Source organism: Drepanopeziza brunnea (assembly GCF_022702325.1).
Source record: "Drepanopeziza brunnea f. sp. 'multigermtubi' strain 214-2 chromosome Unknown ctg7, whole genome shotgun sequence".
Classification (NCBI taxonomy): Eukaryota; Fungi; Ascomycota; class Leotiomycetes; order Helotiales; family Drepanopezizaceae; genus Drepanopeziza; species Drepanopeziza brunnea.
The window spans coordinates 208,512-230,364 of NW_027094070.1; the positions used below are offsets into that span (position 1 = coordinate 208,512).

Genomic DNA, 21,853 nt, shown 5'->3' on the forward strand with positions numbered 1-21,853 from the left:
GACTACTACCGGTACAGTAGCTACCTCTCAGCCACACTCTCGGTCGGCTAATCAATCAATCAATCAATCAATCAATCAATCAATCAATCAATCAATCAATCAATCAATCAATCAATCAATCAATCAATCAATCGACTCTTGCTCCTCGTCTTGAAAAAAAAAAAAAAAAAAAAAAAAAAAAAAGGCTTCAAGGCCGAAAAGTATATATCTATATATATACATATGACTATCATCATCATCATCATCATTATCATTAATGATGATAAAAAAACCAAACCAAACCGAGACGGGAAACGGCTCAGATTCGCAGTTTTATTTATTGATCTATTGATCTATTGATTTATTCATTCATTCATTCATTCATTCATTCATTCATTCATTCATTCATTCATTTATCTATGTATTTATCTATGTATTCATTTATCTATTTATTTATTTATTTATTTATTTATTTATTTATGTATTTATGTATTTATGTATTTATGTATTTATGTATTTATGTATTTATGTATTTATGTATTTATGTATTTATGTATTTATGTATTTATGTATTTATGTATTTATGTATTTATGTATTTATGTATTTATGTATTTATGTATTTATGTATTTATGTATTTATGTATTTATGTATTTATGTATTTATGTATTTATGTATTTATGTATTTATGTATTTATGTATTTATGTATTTATGTATTTATGTATTTATGTATTTATGTATTTATGTATTTATGTATTTATGTATTTATGTATTTATGTATTTATGTATTTATGTATTTATGTATTTATGTATTTATGTATTTATGTATTTATGTATTTATGTATTTATGTATTTATGTATTTATGTATTTATGTATTTATGTATTTATGTATTTATGTATTTATGTATTTATCTATGTATGTATTTATCTATGTATGCATTTATCTATATATATATATTTATTTATTTATCTATGTATTTATCTACTCACCGCAGAGGATCCAATCCGCGTAGGTACTTACTTGTCTGGCTGGCCTACCTTAAAGGCAGGTAAAGGGTTATTTAAACCGTCAGCTGACAATCCGATGACGGTCTCTTTAGAAGACGATTCCAAGAGGTTGGCATAGCTAGTGGATCACCCTAAGCCGATACTTAAAATTGAATAGAATCTAAAAACAAACGATTTAAATCATTTAAATCGTAGCTAAAATAAAACTATTTCAATCGATTGAATCGTTTTTTATAAGAGCTCGTCTTTTCGTGAAAAGATTATTACTAAAATAAGACGGTTTTGATCGATTAAATAGTTGTTTATAAAAGTCGGTCTTTTTATGAAAAGACCGTTTTAAGACCGTCCTGTGGCCGTCCCAAGGCCGTCCCCGAACTTGAAACCGTCCCCGAAAACGTAGATTAGTAAGCAAATAATCTTTATTTTCTTTCAATTGCATAGCAGTGTACCCTCTACTACCACCCTCCCCTTACCCACTTAGCAAGCAATACAGGGCATTATATGCGCGGGTGAACTTTTGCTCAATCGATCGATTCCGATTATAAAAAATTTAAAGCGTTGATATACAAGCCGTGGTAGCGATACCGAGAAATATCTTGGCGTCGAACTTCTTAAATTATTATTAAAACAATTTTATTTACAAGATAATTTTTATCTATAACTATATCTTCTATAAAATGGTCATCGAACTATTTCAATTTTTTAAACGAGCTTATTAATAAGCCTGTTTTAAAAATATAGACGGGGACGGCCATGGGACGGCCGTAAGACGGTCCCAAGCTCGGGGACGATCAAAAAGGTAAACTATTCTTGATTTGTAACTAGTACTGATTTTAAACGGTCCAATAATCGTCTTTTATAAAAGAGGGTCAGAGGACCGCTCAAATGACCCCCTACCTGCCTTTAAGGTAGCCTAGCCCTCTTATCTGCAACAGCCCTATCTAGGTAATCAGTCAGTCAGGCAAGGGAAGGAAGTAAGTACGCACCGGTACGTACCTAGTAGTACGAGCAGTAACTGTACAGGTCCGCGGCAAGAGTCCAGGCCCAGCCAGACCTCCACATCTCAGACAGACATTGCCGAGACAGGAATGCCTGTACGTAGAGCTACCTACCTACCTACCTACCGTACTGTACTGTACAGTACCGCTAGCTGCATACCAGTACGGTACCCACGTCAGTGCAGATCGGAGCCCTCCACGCCGGGAATGGAATGGAACGGAACGGAATGGAAAGGACCCTTGATCTTTCTACCTACTTAGCGCCCGTTCGCCCATCGGAGCTTGAAGTACCTAGGTACCTACCTATTGAACAATGCAATGCTACCTATACCGGTCCCTACGTCTATGATGTAAACTACTACGTACGGTACGTAGTAGGTAGGTAGGTGCCCGCCCGAGCTTAGGATTCACATCATTCCACCTCGACTTCGGCACCGCAGGCCCCCCCTCACATTGATCGGGACCGGGACTTTTTTTTTTTTTTTTTTTTTTTTTTTTTTTTTTTTTGGACCTGACCTGACCCGCCAACCTGCCTCCAAAGGCAGCGAGCGTGTGGCGTGGCGTCGCTCGCTAATATCATCACGTCCATTCGTCCCATCGCGAGTGCATTCTCACTCTAGCCAGACAGCCTACTGTATATGCAGCTCCTGCTCTGCCCAACTCCCCTCTCACCCCCCCCCCCCCCCCCTACAAGCTCCAAGCCCCCTCCAAAGAATTTAGTTTAAAAAGAACATTTTTTTCTCGACTTCTTTATATACATGTGTTTTTCTTTCTCGACCTTACCTCACCTCACCTCACTCACTTACCTCACTCACCTCACCTACCTCACTCACCTCACCTCACTCACCTACCTCACTCACTTACCTCACTCACCTACCTCACTCACTTACCTCACTCACCTCACTCACCTCACTTACCACGCGCAGCAGGCTTGCAAGCTGGCTAGCATAGCATAGCAAAGCACAAACAAAAAAACAAAGCAGCAGCAGCAGCAGCGACGGCGGTGACATTCAGTTTTTTTCGTCTTTCTTTTTCCGTCTTTCTTTTTCGTCTTTCTTTTTCAGTTTCTTTTTCAGTTTCTTTTTTTTCTTTCTTGCCCCCCCCCCCCCCTCCTTATCCGCCCACAGCAATACTCCGCAACACAAGGACGGTACCACGGCGTAGGATTCCTACACGGTAGTAATCGTAGTCAGATCCAGGAGGGACCAACGCGGGGCAGGGACATAGAGGCGAGGGGGAGAGAAGCGCTGCTATCCATCTGTAGTTGTGCACCAACGTGCCTAGATTTCATCAAATCGATTCTGCATTGCGTATTGTCATGATAGGAACACAAGACATGGCACCAAGCGCCCGGCACGTGCCAAGTGGGGCAACGAGACGACACCAGAGACTTCACTCACACGAGAATCATCAGATTTTAGAAATTGTTCAATTAGGTTGTATCTGGGCCCATCTACCGAAACCAGAGTTCAATAGATACATAGCAATGCAATCGAATCAAGAAAATCAAACATCTCAATGCTAATGCACGAGTCTATCAAATGCGCCACCCCGATGCATACAAGCCAGTGTGCAAGTTCCGCAGCCCAAAGAGATCCCATGTTTTGCACCGCGCATTATGATTCCTGTAAACTGACAACGAGCTGTCCTCCGAGGCGCCTCTATTACTAACGTTGAAACGATTCATGTGCAAGCTGTGACACCATTTTCGAAACGCAGTCCAGTTTAGTTGAGGGTCAGGAGACCAGCGAAAGCCAGGAAAACAAATGCAAGGGGGGAGGCAAAGCTGCCGGCCGAGTTGTCGTTGGGAGGGGCAATGGCAGGGTTGGTGGAGTCTGTACCGGTTAGCGCGTAGTTCTGGGTTATCAGAAGTTGGAGGAGGACTTACATGGCCCGGGGGTACCCATGGTACCGTTGGGGGAGATGGAAGGGGAAGCCGAGGCCACGGGAGGGGCTACGGGGGTGGTTGCATTGCCTGGCACGGTTGGGGCTGGGTGAGGGGCAGAGGTAGTGTGCGCGGTCGTGTATGGGGGGTGGGTCGCGGGGGCGGACGATTCGACGGAAGCGACGGGGGTTGGGGCAGACGAGACCTTGTACGATGGAACACTTCCGGTGCCTCCGGTGATGGCGAATTGAACAGTGTAGTTAGGGGTGTCGGTCGAGTCCTCGATCTCGATGGCGTAGGTGGTATCCGGTGGCAGGGTGGATGGCGGAGTCCAGGTGTAGCTAGTACCGGTCTGACCAGCTGGACCTTGTCAACGAGGGCTCAAGAAGGGGTTGGTAGAGAAACTCACAGGCAATGTCGAGCACGTCGTCAAGGTCGGTGGACGGGCCGTTCTTCAAGGTCAGAGAGACGGGTCCAGTGGCACCGCTCCAGGTGATCTCGAGGGGCTGTCCAGCGGTGACGCCGGTGAAGGATTCAGCAGTGTTGGTGATGATGACGGCCTGGACCATGGAGAACAGGGTCGCAGCGGAGACGACAGTGGATGAGTATTGCATTTTGAAGAGCGGGTGGTGGTTTGTAGCCTTGGACGACGGTTGAGGGGTTCTATTCTGGAGTAAACACCGATTAGTCGCTGGCGGACAATGACTACCGGGAGAGGGCCACTCGCGTCGAGACGTGGACCGACGGGCGAGAATGGAGACGGACTGTTGTTTACTTACATGGAGAAAGCGAGTCGCGAAAATTGAGGCTATGAAATGACAACGAATGTGGTTTTGGTTTGAGCGAGTGAGGGAGGGAGCTTCTTCAAAAGAGGATGACTGTGCGCGGCGTGAGAAGAGAGAGGGAGAGAGAACAAGAGGAAGAGGGGGAAAAAGCAGGAACTAAGTACTCGGTTGAAAGGTGTTGCGGGCTAGGCTTAATTAGTAGCTGCCGTGGCGCACAATTGGCTGACATCTCTCGGCGGCCCACAATAATTCTTATTTAAGATTATGCCGACCGCACCTGATGGCCGGATCTGGTGTGGCGCCAGGGGAGATGGGGCCAGGGTTCATGGAGGGTTGAGCGCTGACGTTGACGGACGTTGTTGACAGGCGGCGCTAATTAGGGGCTGGAGCTGCACTGATATGAAGGTGGAAATTAGGAGTAGGAGGAGGAGGAGGAGGAGGAGGAGTAGTAGTAGTAGTCGTAGTCGTAGTCGTAGTAGTAGTACTACCTAGTAAATTAAAATCATCTCCGAAATCCAGGGCTCACGGGGTGATCCGGGTCATTCGAGACGGCCACCTATTTCGTGGATGTAGTATCTCCAGTCTCAAATCCCGTGATTTCCAGATGGATATTGTTAGGGAGTGGGAGTGGTAGTGGTAGTGGTAGTGGTAGTGGTACTTGATCTGGCTACTACGTACTAGTAGTACGTACCTACCTACGTACTACTGCTTGAACTCCCCCGTGCCCAGGATACACTGCAGCGGGTCCTCGGAGCTGCGGGAGCCGGGAGTCGGGAGTAGGGAGTACTGCAATGCACTGCACTGCACTGTGGGCAATCCTTCGTTACATCGCGCGTTACACTGCCTCGCTCAGGGCTCTGGGGTGCATGTATGCATGCATGCGTGCGTGCAAGCATAAAGTCTGGAGAAAGGTTCGCTAAATTTGGGGAATTATGCCGCACCACCCATTCTGCATACTACAAGTACAATAATACACCCGATTGTACTTGGAAATAGACAACGCTGACAGCTCTCACCAACCAAACTCCCGTCGGACACCGGTATCGCTCGCATCGACTGCCAACCTCGGTCGGGATCGCGAGCTGACGAAAGTACGTAGTAGTACTACCGATACTACTACTACTACCTACCTACTACCAATACCACGACCTACACCACTACCTACCTATACTACTACCTGCTATTACTGCACCCTCGTGGGCTCAGAACCATCAGAAGTGTATTTCCAATAGTTCCCGCGAATGCCGGCCGGATGAGGGTCACGTTGATGAAAAAAAAAAAAAATGGAAAAAAAAACGTGACGAAAAAAAGGTTACTGGGCCATGCTGGCCGTTCCGGAACTTTCCTTCGGTGGCACGTCGCAGCAGAGGTCGACCCGCAGCAGAGCCCGTCGGAGATGACGCGCTTGGTCGCAATCCATACGTAACACATGGGGGAGGGTTTTTGCCCAATCTCATCTCACTAGGGGTTGCGACCGACCGACCAGCCCCTGTCCCCTCCTCTTACGCTCGGCCTCTCGGTCTCTCGGCCTCTCGGTTTCTCGGTTTCTCGGTCTCTCTCTCTCTGTGTCTCTGTCTGTGTCTCTCTCTCTCTCTCTTGTGCAAGACCTTATCCGCAACTTTATTTCCCATGCCCTCCCCAAACCTTCCGATCGACACATGCCTGCCAATCTTGCACCTCAAATTACTACTCACGTCCGGGAACCTCAGCTAAAAATTTCCTCTTGTCTAAGCCTCAGCCGGCCGGACTGCCAATCGTGCCGATCATGATTGGATTCAAGATCACTCACTGGCCGCTCGTGCAGCCAGCCAGCTATCCGTCAAGATCTTGCAGCCTCCCAAGGCGAGATCACGTCTGGTGCGAAGTTGTAGGTGACAGTACCTTGCAGTAGTAGTGGTAGTAGTAGTAGTATATTCCTTCCCTCCCCCCGCTCCTCCGAAACCGTGCGGATATCCGAGGTTGTACTACTAGAAACGGGAAACAGCGACCCCTGATCAGCCGCCAACTCCCCCCCCCATCGCGCCCACCTCTGTCTTCCTTCGAGGGCACGTCATCCGACTTCACACTGGACACGCACATGCACACGCCTTCTCCAGCTTCGCGGAACCTGCTTGGACACGGAAGCCAGGCCGATGGACGACGCTCCTACAGCCTACTACTACAGTACAGCCAGTGCGGCAACCGACCGAACGGGCTCCAACGCCAGGCTCGGAAATGCGAAAATAGTCAGGCCCAACACCGCTATTTTCGACCTGCTTGCTTGCTATATTTATTTACGCTCCTATTCTGGTTGTGTGAAACCATCGCTCTCGCGGTACCTGGCGGGGTTGCGCGCTAAGCCCCTGAGAAAATAGCTCGGCGCAGAGGTTCGAAAAAGATTCACTATCAGCCCGCTATAATAAGAAAATAGGTCTTCGCAGAAGTTCAAAAAAGATTTGCTTGTCAATTCGCGATGGTGAGAAAATAGCTCGGCGCAGAGATTCAAAAAAGATGTACTTGTCAATTCGTTCCGGTGAGAAGATAGCTTTTTATAGAAGTTCAAAAAAGATTCACTATCAGCCCGCTATAATAAGAAAATAAGTCTTCGCAGAAGTTCGAAAAAGATTTACTTATTAGCTCGCTATGATGAGAAAATAGCTCGGCGCAGAGGTTCAAAAAAAAAAAAGATTTGCCCGTCAACCCGCTCCGATAAAAAAATCCGGCGGCCGATACCCAGCAGCTGCATGCACTCTAGATCCTCGAATCTGAACCGGCCTATTTACCACCGCTCTGGGTAGGTAGGTAGGTACTACGTACCTGGCGCAGAAAAGCCCGAGAGACTCGAAGCTAGGGTCTACACATACGGTACCCGTGCCTATAGGTACATGATCCACTTGAAAGGCCGAGGGGGTCAGAGCAGCTCAAGGTGAGATACCGGTACCGGTAGCAACCAGCGTCGATGAGCTGGCTCGTACGTAGTAGGTGTGCATCCCCTCGGACAGGCTGCTGCTCCCGTGGTACCGGTCATAGGCATCTCTCCCCTGGTTGGGGACAGGTGTGTGTGTTTTACGGCTTGCAAGCAGAATGGATAGAGGCTCCAACCGGATGCTATCATTTGGGAATATAGTAGTATCTTAATCACAACGCCAGCTGGGTAGGTAGCTAGCTAGCTAGCTGCGTTGGTCGAGCCCCTCTTCCTCTGAAGCAGGGTGCGCCTCGGCAATGAGTGATAGATAGTAGTAGGTAGGTCAGATCAGAGCCCGATTTGGGAGCGACGTGTATATAAGCTATCTTGTGGGAGTTGTGCCTGCCTTCAATAAGAGAGCGACTCAAGCCCTGGCGAGTCTGGTCTGATTGAGTAGATAGGAAAGGCCCTTGAACTAAGGTAACCTATACGAACCAAGATTACGTAAGTATGTATCAGGGCCTGTTTGAGGGGAAGCATTACCAGGGTCACTGGAGCTAAGTCACATGAGGTCGTGTTTCGAGCCAAGACCGAAATGGTCGAGCCCCATGGAGTGGCGCTGGGAGCCTCCGAACCACCACGTCTTCACCTCGACAAGAGCTCGACATTTACGACCACAACAAAGCCGATAACACCCTTGCGCAACCCACCATTTGCTTTGCTTATCAACAACATAATGAACACGAGCTTGTATCGCAGCTATGGCAGACATCGCCCGAAAAGACGTCGAGATCTTGGTCCACGCCACCGCGCCGAGCAGAGGGCAGGATGATACGCGATACAGAGCACTGGCACAGGCATACTTGGATTTTCAGCCATGGCAACGGGTAACAATAGTGGAGGAGCTAGCAGACGATGCGACATTGGAAAAAGATACACAGGCGGGCAGCCATCTTCAGCACGAGTTGCCACGATCAACCCAGGAGGATCGGGAATCCCAAAAATCGTTTCGCCCTGGGGATGAGTACAGTAGCGCAGAGGAGGATATCTATGAGTACGATATATTTAGATGCTCCCAACCCATCAACTCTCCAGACCTGTCGTTCAACAGCGTGGAAGATAATGCGGGCTCTCCTGTGTTTCAAGCTCGAGTTAGCTGTCATGTTGACGCGCCGGAAGATGACCAGAATCAGGAACATGGAGAGACGGGCTCGTGGCGCGCTCCGCCGAGCGAAATCGCGGACTCTCAACCCGAGAATATCCAAGCTATGAGTATCTTTTCTTCTCCAACACGGATGCTAGAGTTGTATCTCCAGAACCAGGAGAGCCAAGGATCAAGAACCACATCAGACCTCAACAGTCCTGAGAAGCTTAGGCAATCGAGCAGTCTCGATCTCCCGGCTCATATGAGAGGCGTGCCGTCTCTCTCTCCTGAAAGCAGTCGGAACAAGTCGAGCAGCCTTGAAGTACCAGCGGGGGTGAGAGGACGAGCCTCGTTGTCCCCCGTAGTAAGCCGCAATACTAGCAGTCTCGAGCTCCCGGCTAGGAAGGGAGGAGAATCACACTCGTCGCCGAAGACAAGTGACAAAACTACCAGCAGTCTTGAGCTCCCGGGTCCAGTGAGAAGGGAAGCAAGTCCATTGCCAGAAACCGACTGCAATAAGACTAGCAGTCTCGACCTCCCATCTGGGTTACGAGGCGAACTTGACTCATCATCAGGAAACGCTCCTAGTCAATCTTCACCTTCGCCGGTGAAATGCCCGGTACGACGCTCTGTTCGCCTGGCTCCACCCTCCACGCAGGACCCAGCGCTGGACCTGAAGAGAAAGTGGGCAAATGCAAACTCCGACGACTCGCAATCTTCCACTGCTCCACCGACCTCGGCAGGTCGTACTGCTCAACCCTCAAAGTCGACACAGCATCTGCTCGCCAGGCCTGAAAAACGGCTTCGGATGGAGTCGCCAGGTGCTCATGTGAGCGTGAGCCGTCAGCCGGCGCTTCCGTCAAGTAAGCCCAATCAACCTTCCGTCACGAGCAGCTCCAGCGGCCCGCTCGTCTGGAACGAGAAGCTTGAGATTCGTCCCAGGCCACCAGCCACTTCTACGGGGGATCTGACGGCCGAAATGCTGCTGACTCCTGCCCTGGCCAATCTCGAGAAGAAGATGCCACCGTTGCCAAATCCGGCATTCCAAAGGCGTACATTGAGGGATTTCGAGCGAGGCTACTGGCTTGTGAACTGCGAAGATTGGAGCGAAGGACGCCGAAACCGATGCTGGGAGGAGCTTGGAGACTTTATTGGCAATGACCGTGCTGGGTGGGGAGTGGGATTGGTACGCGAAGCGGATTTTACGTCGTTCAGGATATACTCCTTTGGGTACGTTGCGGGACACATTTACCTGCTGTTATATATGGCTTCCAGGAGCAAGATAGGCAAAGCGGGTATCTGTTGGAAAGGCGGGGATGGAGAGACTATTATCCAAATGCCATCGTGATTCACCCAGCTGCTCCTCCCTACTCTCTCTGCAGCAAAGTGGCAGTCGCCGCCAGTGATTGTTTGATGTTTGGAGATTACGTTTCTCTATCTTCCCTTGTCATCAGAGTCAGCGATCTCTCCCTCACGGTTACTGGTCACAGCAACACCGGTGCCATAGTGGCCATTTATTATTCATGATTCTTCTCTCTACTCTACTCTCCTCTCCTCTCTTCTCTCTTCTCTCTCCTCCCCTCTCTCATCACCCCTCCTCTCTCTCTCCTCTCCCCTCCTCCCCTCCCTTATCCACATCCACATCCACATCCCTCCCCCTCTCCCATCTCCTCCCCCACATCCACATCCACATCCACCATCCCAACAAAGCCACACAGACAGACAGACAGACAGACAGACAGACAGACAAACGAAGAGCCCCCCACCCTCAGCGTCAACGAGACCCCGGCTGTATTCTGCACCGCTCCTGTACTAGCGGTGTTTGAGGATGTCTATCTATTCTATCTGTAATCGTCGGTTACCTTGAATTTAATTTGTAAAAAATCCCGACCTGGCGCAGCCAGGTCGGCACCACCAAGGCGGGACACCCAGCGAGGCGGGACAGTAACGGTATACTACTTATTAAACAACAAATATTAATATAAATAAAAAAAAAATTTATATGCTTAAGAAACTTTGCCTTATAAATATAGATTAAAAATATAAAAATGCATCTATTTTTGATAATATAATACAATAAAATGTAATGGAAATATAGCTAAAAACTGTCCTAAATAATTCGAATTTACTTGTTTATTGCGAATATCTTAACAATTACCACTTTAATTAAAAAAAACGTCACGTAGATCGAAAAGAAAGGATTCAATCTATTATCTTACTAAAGGTAGTAATTATTAAATAAAAGTTGATAATAATGCACGTATTCTTTTGATAGGTTTGAATAAAAGTCCGATTTTCGTGTTCCTCGCTTATTCTAGTATTTACGCGGCAATTTTGATATATAAGGTAGGTACTCATCAATAAAATGGAGAAAAAAAAAAAAAAAAAAAAAAAAAAAAAAGTACCATTTTTACTACTTTAACTCAGCACAATAGAAGAATAATAACTTGTAATTAAAATTCAATTAATTGATTAATATCAAACACAATAGGGTGCATCTTTTTATACAAAGATAATTATTATATAATAGTTGGTTGATTTTTATTTATTAAAAAGGAGCAAATTTTACTGTCCCGCCTTGGTGGTGCCGACTTGCTACAGCAAGTCGGTCAATTCTTTCGAATTAAAATTTAAGGAAACCGACGATTAAGCGTACCTCTTGAGGACGACTTGGGTTTTTTTTTTTTTTTTTTAATTTTAATTTTTTTTTATTTTTTATTTTTTTATTATTTTCTGAGATGAGTTTTTTTTGAGGCGTGTTTGAGACGTGTTTTGAAGGGTGTTTTGAAGGGGAAGGGGAGGAAGGGAGGGAGGGAGCGAGAGGGAGGAAGAGAGGGGGGAAGGGAAGGACGAAGAGGAAGGGGAAGAGAGGAATGCAGAGAAGAGCAAGCAGAGCAAAGAGTCCCGCTAGTCTCACTCACTCAGTCTTCGGATACGGCTTTGGGAATCGAAACTACAGATACAGATAAGAATAGGAATAGGAATGGGAATGGGAATAGGAATGGGCATAGGCATAGGCATAGGAAGGTCTCTGAACTCTTTCCAATATGATAGCCAGCTTGCCCCCTCCCCCTCCCCCTCGAAAGGCTTGGAAGAGATGAGGGAGAAGGAGGAGGAGGAGATGAAGGAGGAGAAGGAGGGGGAGAAGAAGAAGCCTAAGACTTATAGAATCCACCCATCTAGACTCGCTGGGAATAGATAGATAGATAGATAGATACAAAAGCAAAAGCGTAAAGGCCACCTACCAACCTACCCCCCTCACCTCTACCCAAAATCCCAACATCCAAAGCAGAGCAAAGCAGAGAAGGAAAAAGAAAAAAAAAGAAAAAAAAAGAAAAAAAAAAGAAAAAAAAAAATCATCTTACGTATATATATATACACACACACACACACACCTCCTCCACCATCGGCCTTCAAATCCTCTTATATCCCCTCTTCTCTCTCCTCTTTTAACTTTACTATGAAGCCTTATAAAGATCTTAAACTTAATTTGGCACTATAAACGAATAAACAAACAAACAAACAAACACAAACAAACAAATAAATAAACAAACAAATAAATAAACAAACAAATAAATAAACAACCCCCCCCCCCCCCCCCCCCCACAAAAAAAACGAAAAAACGAAAAGACGAAAAGACGAAAAGACGAAAAGACGAAAAGACGAAAAGACGAAAAGACGAAAAGACGAAAAGACGAAAAAATAAGAGAAAAAAAACGAAACGGAAAGGAAATAAAAAGAAGAGGAAATGGGGGAAATGGAGGAAAAGGAAATTTATTTACACATCACCGCTCGCTTTTCCCTTCTCCCTTCCTTCTTTACCCTCTTGCTTTTTATCTCTCTCTCTCTCTCTCTCTCTCCCTTTCTCTCTCCCTTTCTCCCATTCTTTACACACCCACCCCCCTCTTCGTCGTCGTCGTCGTCGTCGTCGTCGTCATCGTCGTCGTTACAGTAAGTGAACTATGAGCAGGCAAAGCAACAAAGCAGCAAAGCAGCTCATACCAGTACTCAGCAGACTTTCCTCCCTCCCCTCCCCTCCTTCTCTCCCTTCCCCGCTAACCCTCCTCGCTTCGTCTTTCGTAAAAATCATCACGGCCGTGATGTAGAGGAAGATGAGAGAGAGAGAGGTAAGTGGAATAAAGCATGGAGTGGAAGGTATGCAGAGAAGATATACAGATAGCGTAGCGTACACGGCGCACAGGTACATTTCTCTATCTATCTATCTATCTATCTATCTATCTATCATTCGAATATATTCCCGTTCGTAAATATATATATCTATATTTTCATTTTCATTTTCATCTTCATCATAAATACTGCTTCGGAAAAACCCGAATCTGTTGATTGATTGATTGATTGATTGATTGATTGATTGACTGACTAGAGAGAGGGGGAGGACGGGGAATCGATCGGTTACCTTGTACCTACTTACCTACCTACCTACCTACCTACTTACCTACCATAATGCGGGGTCGTGGTCGACTCGAGGCGATGTCATCTTCGCTTTGAAATCAAATCCGAAGCCACGGAGACGTTCCAAGGTTGTACACACCTCAGATTGAGACTATGACTGCTAATCATTAGCTGGCCAGGATAACGAGTTCACGCAAGAAGGATGGGAAGATAAAATTGGACAATTATAATTCATCTTCTTTTGAATCTTTCCGTTTGTTTTCGACTGATCGCTCTGCGTCGCCAGCCAGCCCAACCCCGCCCAACTCCCAGCCAACCCGGATTTGAGCAGTCAGAATCGCAAGAAGAAAAACAATCCGTGACAAGAGACAAAAACTTAATTTGATCATTGCGACACGTTCAAGTGCGTGCGCTATCCCACACACTCTCTTTCAAAAGAGCTTCAATGAAACCTCCCCAAATATGCCAGACCATGTACTCCAACAACCGGCCCCTCTTTTCCTCAGAGGTGACTTTCAAATATCAAGTTGAAATATAACAAACAATCCTCAACAGCTGCCACCTATACGTGCAGATGCCGCTGCCAGTGGGAAGAGAAGATGTACGTAACGCCGTGTTTCAATGCTTTGAAATGGACACTCGGAATTGCAGAAAGGTGGGAAGAAATTGGATGGGTGGAATTGAATCGAAGTCGGCCGTGTGAAGTCGTGAAGGATGCCATATCTCCTGGTAGTATGGTCATGTATAGCAGGCGCTCGGCGCGTCATGGAATTGAAATTATGGATCGATGACTACCTCTCAGCTAGCTCCAGTGACGCCAACTGAGCCGTTCGGAGGGGGAACCCACCGTGAGGTGCGGTACTCTCGGCGTTGCCCGTGCTGGCTATCGGGCGTACCGCTGCGTTGTTGGACAAACATGGATGGGTGCTCTAGATCCGGGCCTTGCCATTGTTGGGGTGGAGTGTTCTGATTCGAACTTGAGGCATATGGTGCAGCAGGATCTTGAACGTGTCGGGCGCTGCTTTCCTTCTGGTAAGCGTGAGCCTGGGAAGATTCAGCCTCGACACGGTGCACGACAGGTGCCAATGCCCTTCCACCGCCGTCCTTGGTTGTGCCGAGAGGCGAGGACTGAGTCTCTACAGTGTGCCGTGGTCCACCATTTGCGCCAAGATCTCCATAACGCTTGAGGATTTCCTTCGTAGTGATATCACCGGGATTATTAAACAGAGTCTGGTCACTGAGAATCGACAGCAAATCTTCAGGAACCTGATTAAAGATTAGCAAGAGGCTACAGGCAAGACCAAGGTGTTACGTACTTCACACATTTGCTCGTTGTACTCGATGAGCGTAGTGACGACTTCAATAGCCAGAAAATGATCATCAGCAGGCGTCTTGGCGTTTGTGTAGAGAATGTTAGGGGCGATGACGGTGGCCAGGTTATGGGTGTCCATCTTTGAACCTGACTCTTCATCCACCTGATGGAAAGATGCGGCAAAGTTGAAGAACGCACATAGAACTTCCAGGCAGTCTCTGTGTGCCTTTGGCAACAAGCAGCATGTAAGATGGAGTACTCGTCTACGCCTGTCCTCATCTGTGATCTTCTGAGATGTGATGAAGAGTCGATGCAGCTTGAAGGTGAGCAGCGGATCTGGAAGCTCACGGAGGTATTTCTTGAGCAGGGCCGCAATCTGCACGACGTTCTCCTTCGAGAAGTCGACTGCTTCACAGCCATCTTTGTCGATGATTGCCGAAGTGTCGTTTAGCCGCTTAATATTGCCGTTCTTGCGGAAAACACCTTCCACCGACAGATCCATCTTGCGCATCGTTGTAACGGCATCATCGACTAGAGCAGGAATACGTAGCGCTGTGGCACCGACGCCCTCGGTCGAATCCGCTCCATCTCTGTCGATGATGACATCGAGAGGTACGCCGAACACCCCCTTCTTCTTTGAACCTTTCTTGGCGTCGGTCTTCAGAGCCTTGCCAACCTTGGTCCAGAATGTCGCCTTTCTAGTTTCGATCAGATTCAGGAGCTCTTCCATTGTGAAGTGACCTTCTAGCAAAGGCTGCATCGCGATGACTGCCACATGACGAATAATGAAATACTCCAGGGCAGAAAGCTCCGAGAAATATCTTCTTCTTGGTTGCCCTTGCATGGATGGGTCTCCTGCTGCAGCGAGATCGAGAGGATGGCCAGCGGAAGTACTTCGCTGGTGGGTACTAAGAAGTTTGGGCTCCCCAGTGATCGAAGTCCGGAAAAGCTCATGTCGGGCGTGCTTGTACGCATTCGGGCGCTGCTCCTTAGCCTGCTCAGCAGCAACAATCCTCGGGATGTCATCCAGGGTGATGCCGTTGCTACCGCTGTACATGAGTTCGGTCCGGTTGCTATCGCCATCTCGCTCTTCCATACCTTGGGAGTTTGGATCTCTTCTGCCAGCTCCATCAGTATCGGCCACTGTCCTACCATCCGGACCTTCCATTATGCGAGACGTTCTTGCTTTCTTGATTGTCGTCGAGAGGTGCTTGTCCATCCGTGTACTTCGCAGTCGTCGAACATCATTGAGAGTGTTCTCATACGAAGAAGATGCACGTTTCTCATCCGAAGGGCCCCCGTGGGATCTTGAACGATTTTCCGAACTGAGAAGCGGTATATCCTTGTTACCAGTTGAGCGATGTCCTGCGGAGGAATCGTAGGCGTTCAAATTCGGATCATCGGAGCTGCGAGGTACTGTGCTGCCTGTTCGCAGCTGCTCGAGGAGTCTGGCCAGGGAGACACGCAGGAGGAAAGTAAACTGCTGCAGTCTTGTGACACGCTGGAAACCCACACTGACTGGACCTCTAGCGAGGCTCTGGCAAGGGACGCAGAAAACTCGCTTGTCATGTTCGCACCAAGTGACATCTTCTAGATCGTGGCCCAGGTCTTCTTTGCAATTGGTGCATTTCAGACAACCCAGATGGTACCTCAATTCTCCTAGACGGGCACAATCGTCTTCGACATTCTTCTTGCAAACAGCACACAAGTCGCGAAACGAGCTTGCGAGGTTTGAAGTTCCTGTGGCTGCCTCGAGAGACCGGTCGTCATTTCTGATGGCTTCCATGTCGCCAAGGTCATCGAGGAATTGCTGCAGGCACTCCGAGGCCTCGTGCTCTCGTTCAACTTTCAAAGATCCTTGGAGACATATCCGAATCAGGAGTTTCAGGTAGTGGGCCAGACCAGTGACCAGTGCCAGAAGCTCTTGAGTAACACCAAGTTTCCGGACACCACCTTCTTGGCTGAGCTTGAGGAGGTTGAAGAAGGCCACGATCTTCTTGCAGAGCAGCTTTGCCTCCCGTGAGTAAGACAGACCTGGTTTAGTCAGTAAACGTGAGTTATCAAGGACGATATTCGAATACCTTTGGGCCCGACCTGGGTCATGGTCTCATCTAACTTATCTGCAGAGCGAAACAGGACATCCACATGACATATGAACTTCTTGGCAACCATGACACCGTCCATATACGCGCCATTGCTTACATGCAAGAGCATGTCGGAGATGCAAGCAGCGGAAGATTCTTCGAAGGTCGAGAGGTTGCTCCAAATCTTGTACACTTTCTCTTCCATTTGCTCCTCTTTGTCTCGAACTGCGTTCCGACCTGCTTCATCTGTTGTATCCTCAATCTCCGGTTGAGGCTCTTCCTGTTCCTGATCAGGGTTCTCTTCCATAGAGGGACGCTTCTCCTGAGGAGCGGGCAGTTTATCCTGTGAGGGGGCCAGTCTGACGTTCCAGAATTTGTGGATCATGTAGCACTCAGGGTGCCAATGTTGATTCTGACCATTCCTGAAGATCTCGACGAACTGCTTCAGAATCGCAGTATGGCACCCATTACACCTCTGAGCGAAACGTGTTGAATAATGGTAGTGACAGTATACCTGCCCAGCATGCTCGTAGTAACTGTCTTGGGCTCCGAATATTGTCGTACAAGCTGAACAGGTGAAATGGTCGATATGGTACTTCCTATCAAGAGCCGTGATGTAGGATCCACGGAGAGCGCCGTCACATTTGTAGCATATCAAGTCCAGCCGCCGAAAGTAATCAGTCTCGCATAGGGGGTATTGACTTCCGTTCTGCTCGTCATCAACTGGGAAGAATTTCGACGCTACTATTTCACCACAGTCCTGAAATTGAAATGTTAGCTGCGCTAAATAGACTGGGAATGAAAGACATACCTGGCATCTAAAACAGTCTAAATGGAATGTCCCCTCCAATGCACGAACAAACTGGCCAGTCAAAGCCTCATTACACTTCTTGCAGATTCTGATCTGCCCAGAGCCAGTTCTCCCGTTGGGTTTTGTCCGCGATCTGTTTCGCTCTCCACTTCGCTTTGGCCCGCCTTCTCTGTCTCTCTCTCTTCTATTCGTGCTTCCAGATGGGGATGCAGCTAGCCTATTGTCCGGCTCTAACGTGCCATTTGGTCTCGGGAGTGTCTCCTGAAGGTCTCTCTCAGACTGGTATCGCCCGTTATCCGCTGGATGTAGTTGATGTTCATAGTCTGCGGGAGTCGTGTCTCTATCTGGGTCGTATGCCTTATACTGGCCACCCTGGTGGTGATTGTCCCCCAGGCCTCCCTCCGATTGGGGACTCATCATGCACTTTCAAATCTTGCCCCTTTGATGTCTCTCGCGGTATCGTCGCTTTTCTTTGTCAAAGGAGGGAAGGTGTATGGTAGTCGGTAAGGAGATTCAGTGTGGTCGAATTGTGGTCGCAAAGTGAGCGTATCGAAACCCAGAAAAGACCAAGGTAGGTGAGTAAGCTCCGAAAGACGCCGGAATTCGATCAGGTCAACTCCTCCGGGCCTCGATAACTGGCTCCAATAGTGAGCCGGCGACTCCAATATTCTGCCCGCAGCACCTGAAACAGCAAGTCTTCGTCTAAAGCAATACAAATTTCTATCTGCGCCCCTTCGCTCTAGTGCATTAATACGAGGAGTATGTCCTGGGGAGCGAGAGCAGGATTCGTAGTTGGGTGTGCTGCGACTCAGTCGCGTCGCTATTGATTTTGTTGATGTCGGATGTCAGTGCTGGTGCTGGCTGGTGTGGGTGTCGAGTCTGGGGTTGGGGGGGGGGGGGGGGGGGGGGGATTTGATTGCGCCCGCTAAGCCTGGATGCTCCTGCGCGCTCCCGAGCAATGTTCGCAAGTGTAGGAATAGATGTGACGGTGCCGGTGGTGAAGGAAGGAGAGGCGGCGCCAGCGACGAGGTGCCAGAGGTTGGAGGATGGAGGTTGGAGGATGGAGGTTGGAAGTCGGGGGGTGGGAAGTCGGGAGGGGGGGGTGGAGGGGGAGAGGGAGAGGATGAGGCTGATTGATTGATGTTGGTTGCTGCTCGACGATGTTCACCTTCGACCCTCAACCTTCAACCCTGGTTGGGTAAGGTCCCAAATTCCCCACTAGTGTCTTCTGCCTCAGGCCGCCAGGTTACAGCCACTGCGGATCTTCAGTGATAGAGAGTAGAGAGAGTGTTGCGTTTACGTCGAAGTAGAGAAGGGATGAGCAAGCATTATTTCAATATCAATATGTGGTGCCGGACTGAATCAATTTATGCCTACCTCCATTTCCGAATTTGTGAGTTGCGAGTTCTAGGCTGTGTGTGGTGTGTGTTTAGCTCTGTTCAAGCCCCGTCTCGGCTCCTGATTTACGTTACTCTGTACGTACTGCAGGGGAGTTAGAGGAAAGGCGGTCCAAATAAAAGATATAACGACTTGTACGCAGTAACTGAGAGCGGTCACATCCTTGATGTATCGATGACATCTGCACATTGTCTTGGACACCTAGGTAAACTACCTATGCCCAATGTGGTATCTCCTTGTTCGCTTCGTTTCTGGTTTCTATAGTAGCAGTGCTGCCAACTCAGACCTCTAGATCTACCGGTAGCAGATCTAGATACTAGATAATACTCTATTATAGGATGAGGATAAACTACCGGTACCTAGCTACGCGAAGCCTCTATGCCGCAAGTACCTAGCTAGAGATGTTTGACACCGGACAACCAACCATTGAAGCATTCCCTCCTCTCTTTCCCCATGCCTTCCTTGCCTACCTACCTGTCCGTACCTGTACCTGTTCCTGTACCTGTACCTGGACGTGTATGCAGTAGTCAAGGTACCTACTTAACTTACCTTTCAGCCTCCCAAGCGAAGCGCCTTGGTTGCACCATTAAAGAGGACGACAACCGTTCCGCTTTTGCAGTAGATCAGAACAACTCCCCCCTACCGACCCTGTTTATTGAACCCGCCTTGAAACTTCACCACTTCCACCACCACCGTCACCACCAACTCCAACACTAACACCACCCACCACCCACCACCCACCACCATCACAACTGCTACCAACACCCTCTTCCTTACCCCCACCACCACATGAGCTTGCGTAGGGAGGAAGAGATAATACCTCGACCTTTCCGACTCTTCAGCGCACTTGTGATCGTCAAACATGTCGAACCATTCCATCATCCGTATTACCAGGGTTTGTTACTTATGCTCACCTGTTGGCGCATAGTGGGGTAGATCGCAAGGCTGACGCCCAGATCATAGGAGCTGGCCGAACTCCAGAAGACCACAGACCTGTGTATGTATCCTGCTACCTCCATCCATAATGCATCTATCCATCCATCACATCTATCCATTCATCCATCCATCTATCTATCTATCTGGGCCTGACTCTTCGGCTTAGCCCTGGCCGTCGCATGTCGAGATGTTGATGTTCGCAACGTGAAGGCTATCATCATCGGTCCTCCCGAAACACCGTATGAGTTCGGCTTCTTCGAGGTTTGTCACACGCCCTGGGACATGGTAGGCAGGCAGACGCTGACTTTTTTCTCAGTTTGCAGTGAAGTTTGGCAGAGGTTCGATGCTCCTCCGGGCCATGAGTTGACAAACAAGAGACTGAGACGATTCTAGACTACCCAGGAAAGGCTCCCTCGGTCATCGCCACCACTACAAACGCAGGCAGATGTCGCTTCAACCCTAACATCTATGCGCAAGGAAAGGTGTGCTTGTAAGTAGCTTCGCAGATGCCGGCACTGGCTGTACTCTGGCTGACCATACCTTCTAGGTCTATTTTAGGGTAGGGCACACACGTAACGTAAGAGGATCTGATGGCTGATATCATGGCACAGGACATGGCGGGGTGAGCGAGGAGAGGAATGGTCGTCCGCACAAGGGCTCGAATCTATTTTGATCTCGATACAAAGCCTCATGTCCTCGAACCCTTACGAAAATGAGCCTGGCTTCGAAACTGCCAATGAGGAGGTGGACAAGAAGAACCAGAAAGACTATGTAGCGAAGGTAGGATGCTCCTTGTGTCCAAGGGCGCAGTGCGGCTTACATTGAAAGTAGATTCGCCATGAGTCTCTCCGAATCTCCGTCATTCAACGCCTCGAAGATTATTTGGGTATCTCGCCGTCGGGAACCGTGGAGGAGCACTTCTCCATTGCTAGTTTCTACAGTGACGGTGAAGATGATATGGATCGGGACATCGAGGAGACGTCAGAAGACTTTGATCCATTCAAAGATCTTTGCAAACGCCGTTTCCTTTGGTACTACGACTCCTATCTCCTGGCTATCAGCAAAGCGAAAGCTGAAGTCACTGATGGGCAACCCTTCGTACGCATGCCCTTTGAGTGTACTGGAAATGGTATGGAAGGGAAGTTTGATTACACAGAGCTGGAGAGACGCTTACGGCTCATCCGCAAGACTATGGATGCTGAGACGGTCAGATGGGCTGAGGAGGGCTTGCACTCAAAGAAGAAGGAGAGTGGTGTTGCCGCGAATCTCCAACGTCAGTACGAGCAAGTTGTCGAGTCCTACAAGCGAAATAAGAATGTTACTCTCGACATTGAGCTCGTCGAAAAGAACCCGTTTGTCTGGTCAATCACCTACTTTGGACGCCCAATGACGAACCTTGACGGTGGTCTGTTCCGTATCAAGCTCCTCTTCAGCCCTCGTTTCCCCGAAGAGCACCCTAGAGCAAGATTCGAAACCCAGATGTTCCACCACCGAATCGCTTCTGACGGTACCCCATGCTACACTTCGCGGAGACCAGAGGACGTCAAGGCACATATCGAGGCTATTATCGAGGCTCTGGAAGAGGAGTCTCCACCGTACGATCCCAGGACTATGGTCAACCCCGAGGCTGCGAAGCTGTATTGGGGCTCAGCGGAAGACAAGAAGATGTACAACCGCAAGCTCCGTAGAGCGGTTCAGCGAAGCATGGAGTAAGTCGATTGTATCCTAACAGCCTCTCGTCCCTAACACACCTAACAGGGAGTGAACGAAATTGACGATGCGAGGGCGGTAACGGCAGGGCAAATACCAGCAGATGCTGCTTAAGTTTTTGCGGACCAGCTCTGCTATGTTCTGGCATGCTTTTCTCGCCAAAGATTCCCCATTTGACTAAGCTTTCTTTCTCACGGCACATCACAGTACCTCGCACTTTCAAGCATCTGTAAAGTGGAGTAGGTAGTTCTACATTCCAGCGCTCTCAATTTTCGGGTTCACGGAGTCTCAAATGGGTTTATTTTGGTTGCAGGGCCGGTACTAGGGCTACTAAAATGTTCAACGAGGGCTTGGTTGGGATGGGATAGGGGCGTTTAGCGAAGCGAATCGATGCCATTCAATGCAATACAGCAGCATTAGGTAGCTAGGAGACAGACAGAAAATATGAGTGCTCTGTGATTGAATCTGATGCTCGGCCTCCGAACTGCTTCCGGAAAGGAGATTT

General features: G+C 48.3%; 4 protein-coding genes across 5 annotated transcripts; 2 read left to right on the top strand and 2 right to left on the bottom strand.

The window, feature by feature from the left end:
- Positions 1–3,711: 3,711 nt before the first annotated feature.
- L3040_004615 (uncharacterized protein) lies at positions 3,712–4,485 on the bottom strand (the record flags this gene model as incomplete). Its single annotated transcript, XM_007287936.1, has 3 exons — positions 3,712–3,821; positions 3,875–4,231; positions 4,281–4,485. 3 exons carry the CDS (start codon positions 4,483–4,485, stop codon positions 3,712–3,714), a joined length of 672 nt encoding a protein of 223 aa, XP_007287998.1.
- Positions 4,486–8,301: 3,816 nt separating this feature from the next.
- L3040_004616 (uncharacterized protein) lies at positions 8,302–10,032 on the top strand (the record flags this gene model as incomplete). 2 transcript variants are annotated; one of them, XM_066156260.1, is made up of 2 exons in its annotated part: positions 8,302–8,812; positions 8,863–8,906. In XM_066156260.1, 2 exons carry the CDS (start codon positions 8,302–8,304, stop codon positions 8,904–8,906), a joined length of 555 nt encoding a protein of 184 aa, XP_066011684.1. The 2 variants fall into 2 exon arrangements, with proteins under 2 accessions (XP_066011684.1, XP_007287999.2); XM_007287937.2 differs by having other exon boundaries at positions 8,302–10,032.
- Positions 10,033–13,895: 3,863 nt separating this feature from the next.
- Positions 13,896–17,721, bottom strand: L3040_004617 (uncharacterized protein; the record flags this gene model as incomplete). Its single annotated transcript, XM_007287938.1, has 4 exons — positions 13,896–14,363; positions 14,414–16,443; positions 16,491–17,253; positions 17,305–17,721. The coding sequence occupies 4 exons, from the start codon at positions 17,719–17,721 to the stop codon at positions 13,896–13,898; spliced, it is 3,678 nt and encodes a 1,225-aa protein (XP_007288000.1).
- A 1,843-nt stretch (positions 17,722–19,564) lies between these two features.
- On the top strand, positions 19,565–21,403 carry L3040_004618 (uncharacterized protein; the record flags this gene model as incomplete). Its single annotated transcript, XM_066156262.1, has 9 exons — positions 19,565–19,597; positions 19,666–19,699; positions 19,805–19,899; positions 19,955–19,976; positions 20,032–20,128; positions 20,186–20,197; positions 20,250–20,418; positions 20,470–21,347; positions 21,397–21,403. The coding sequence occupies 9 exons, from the start codon at positions 19,565–19,567 to the stop codon at positions 21,401–21,403; spliced, it is 1,347 nt and encodes a 448-aa protein (XP_066011685.1).
- Between the last annotated feature and the right edge of the window lie 450 nt (positions 21,404–21,853).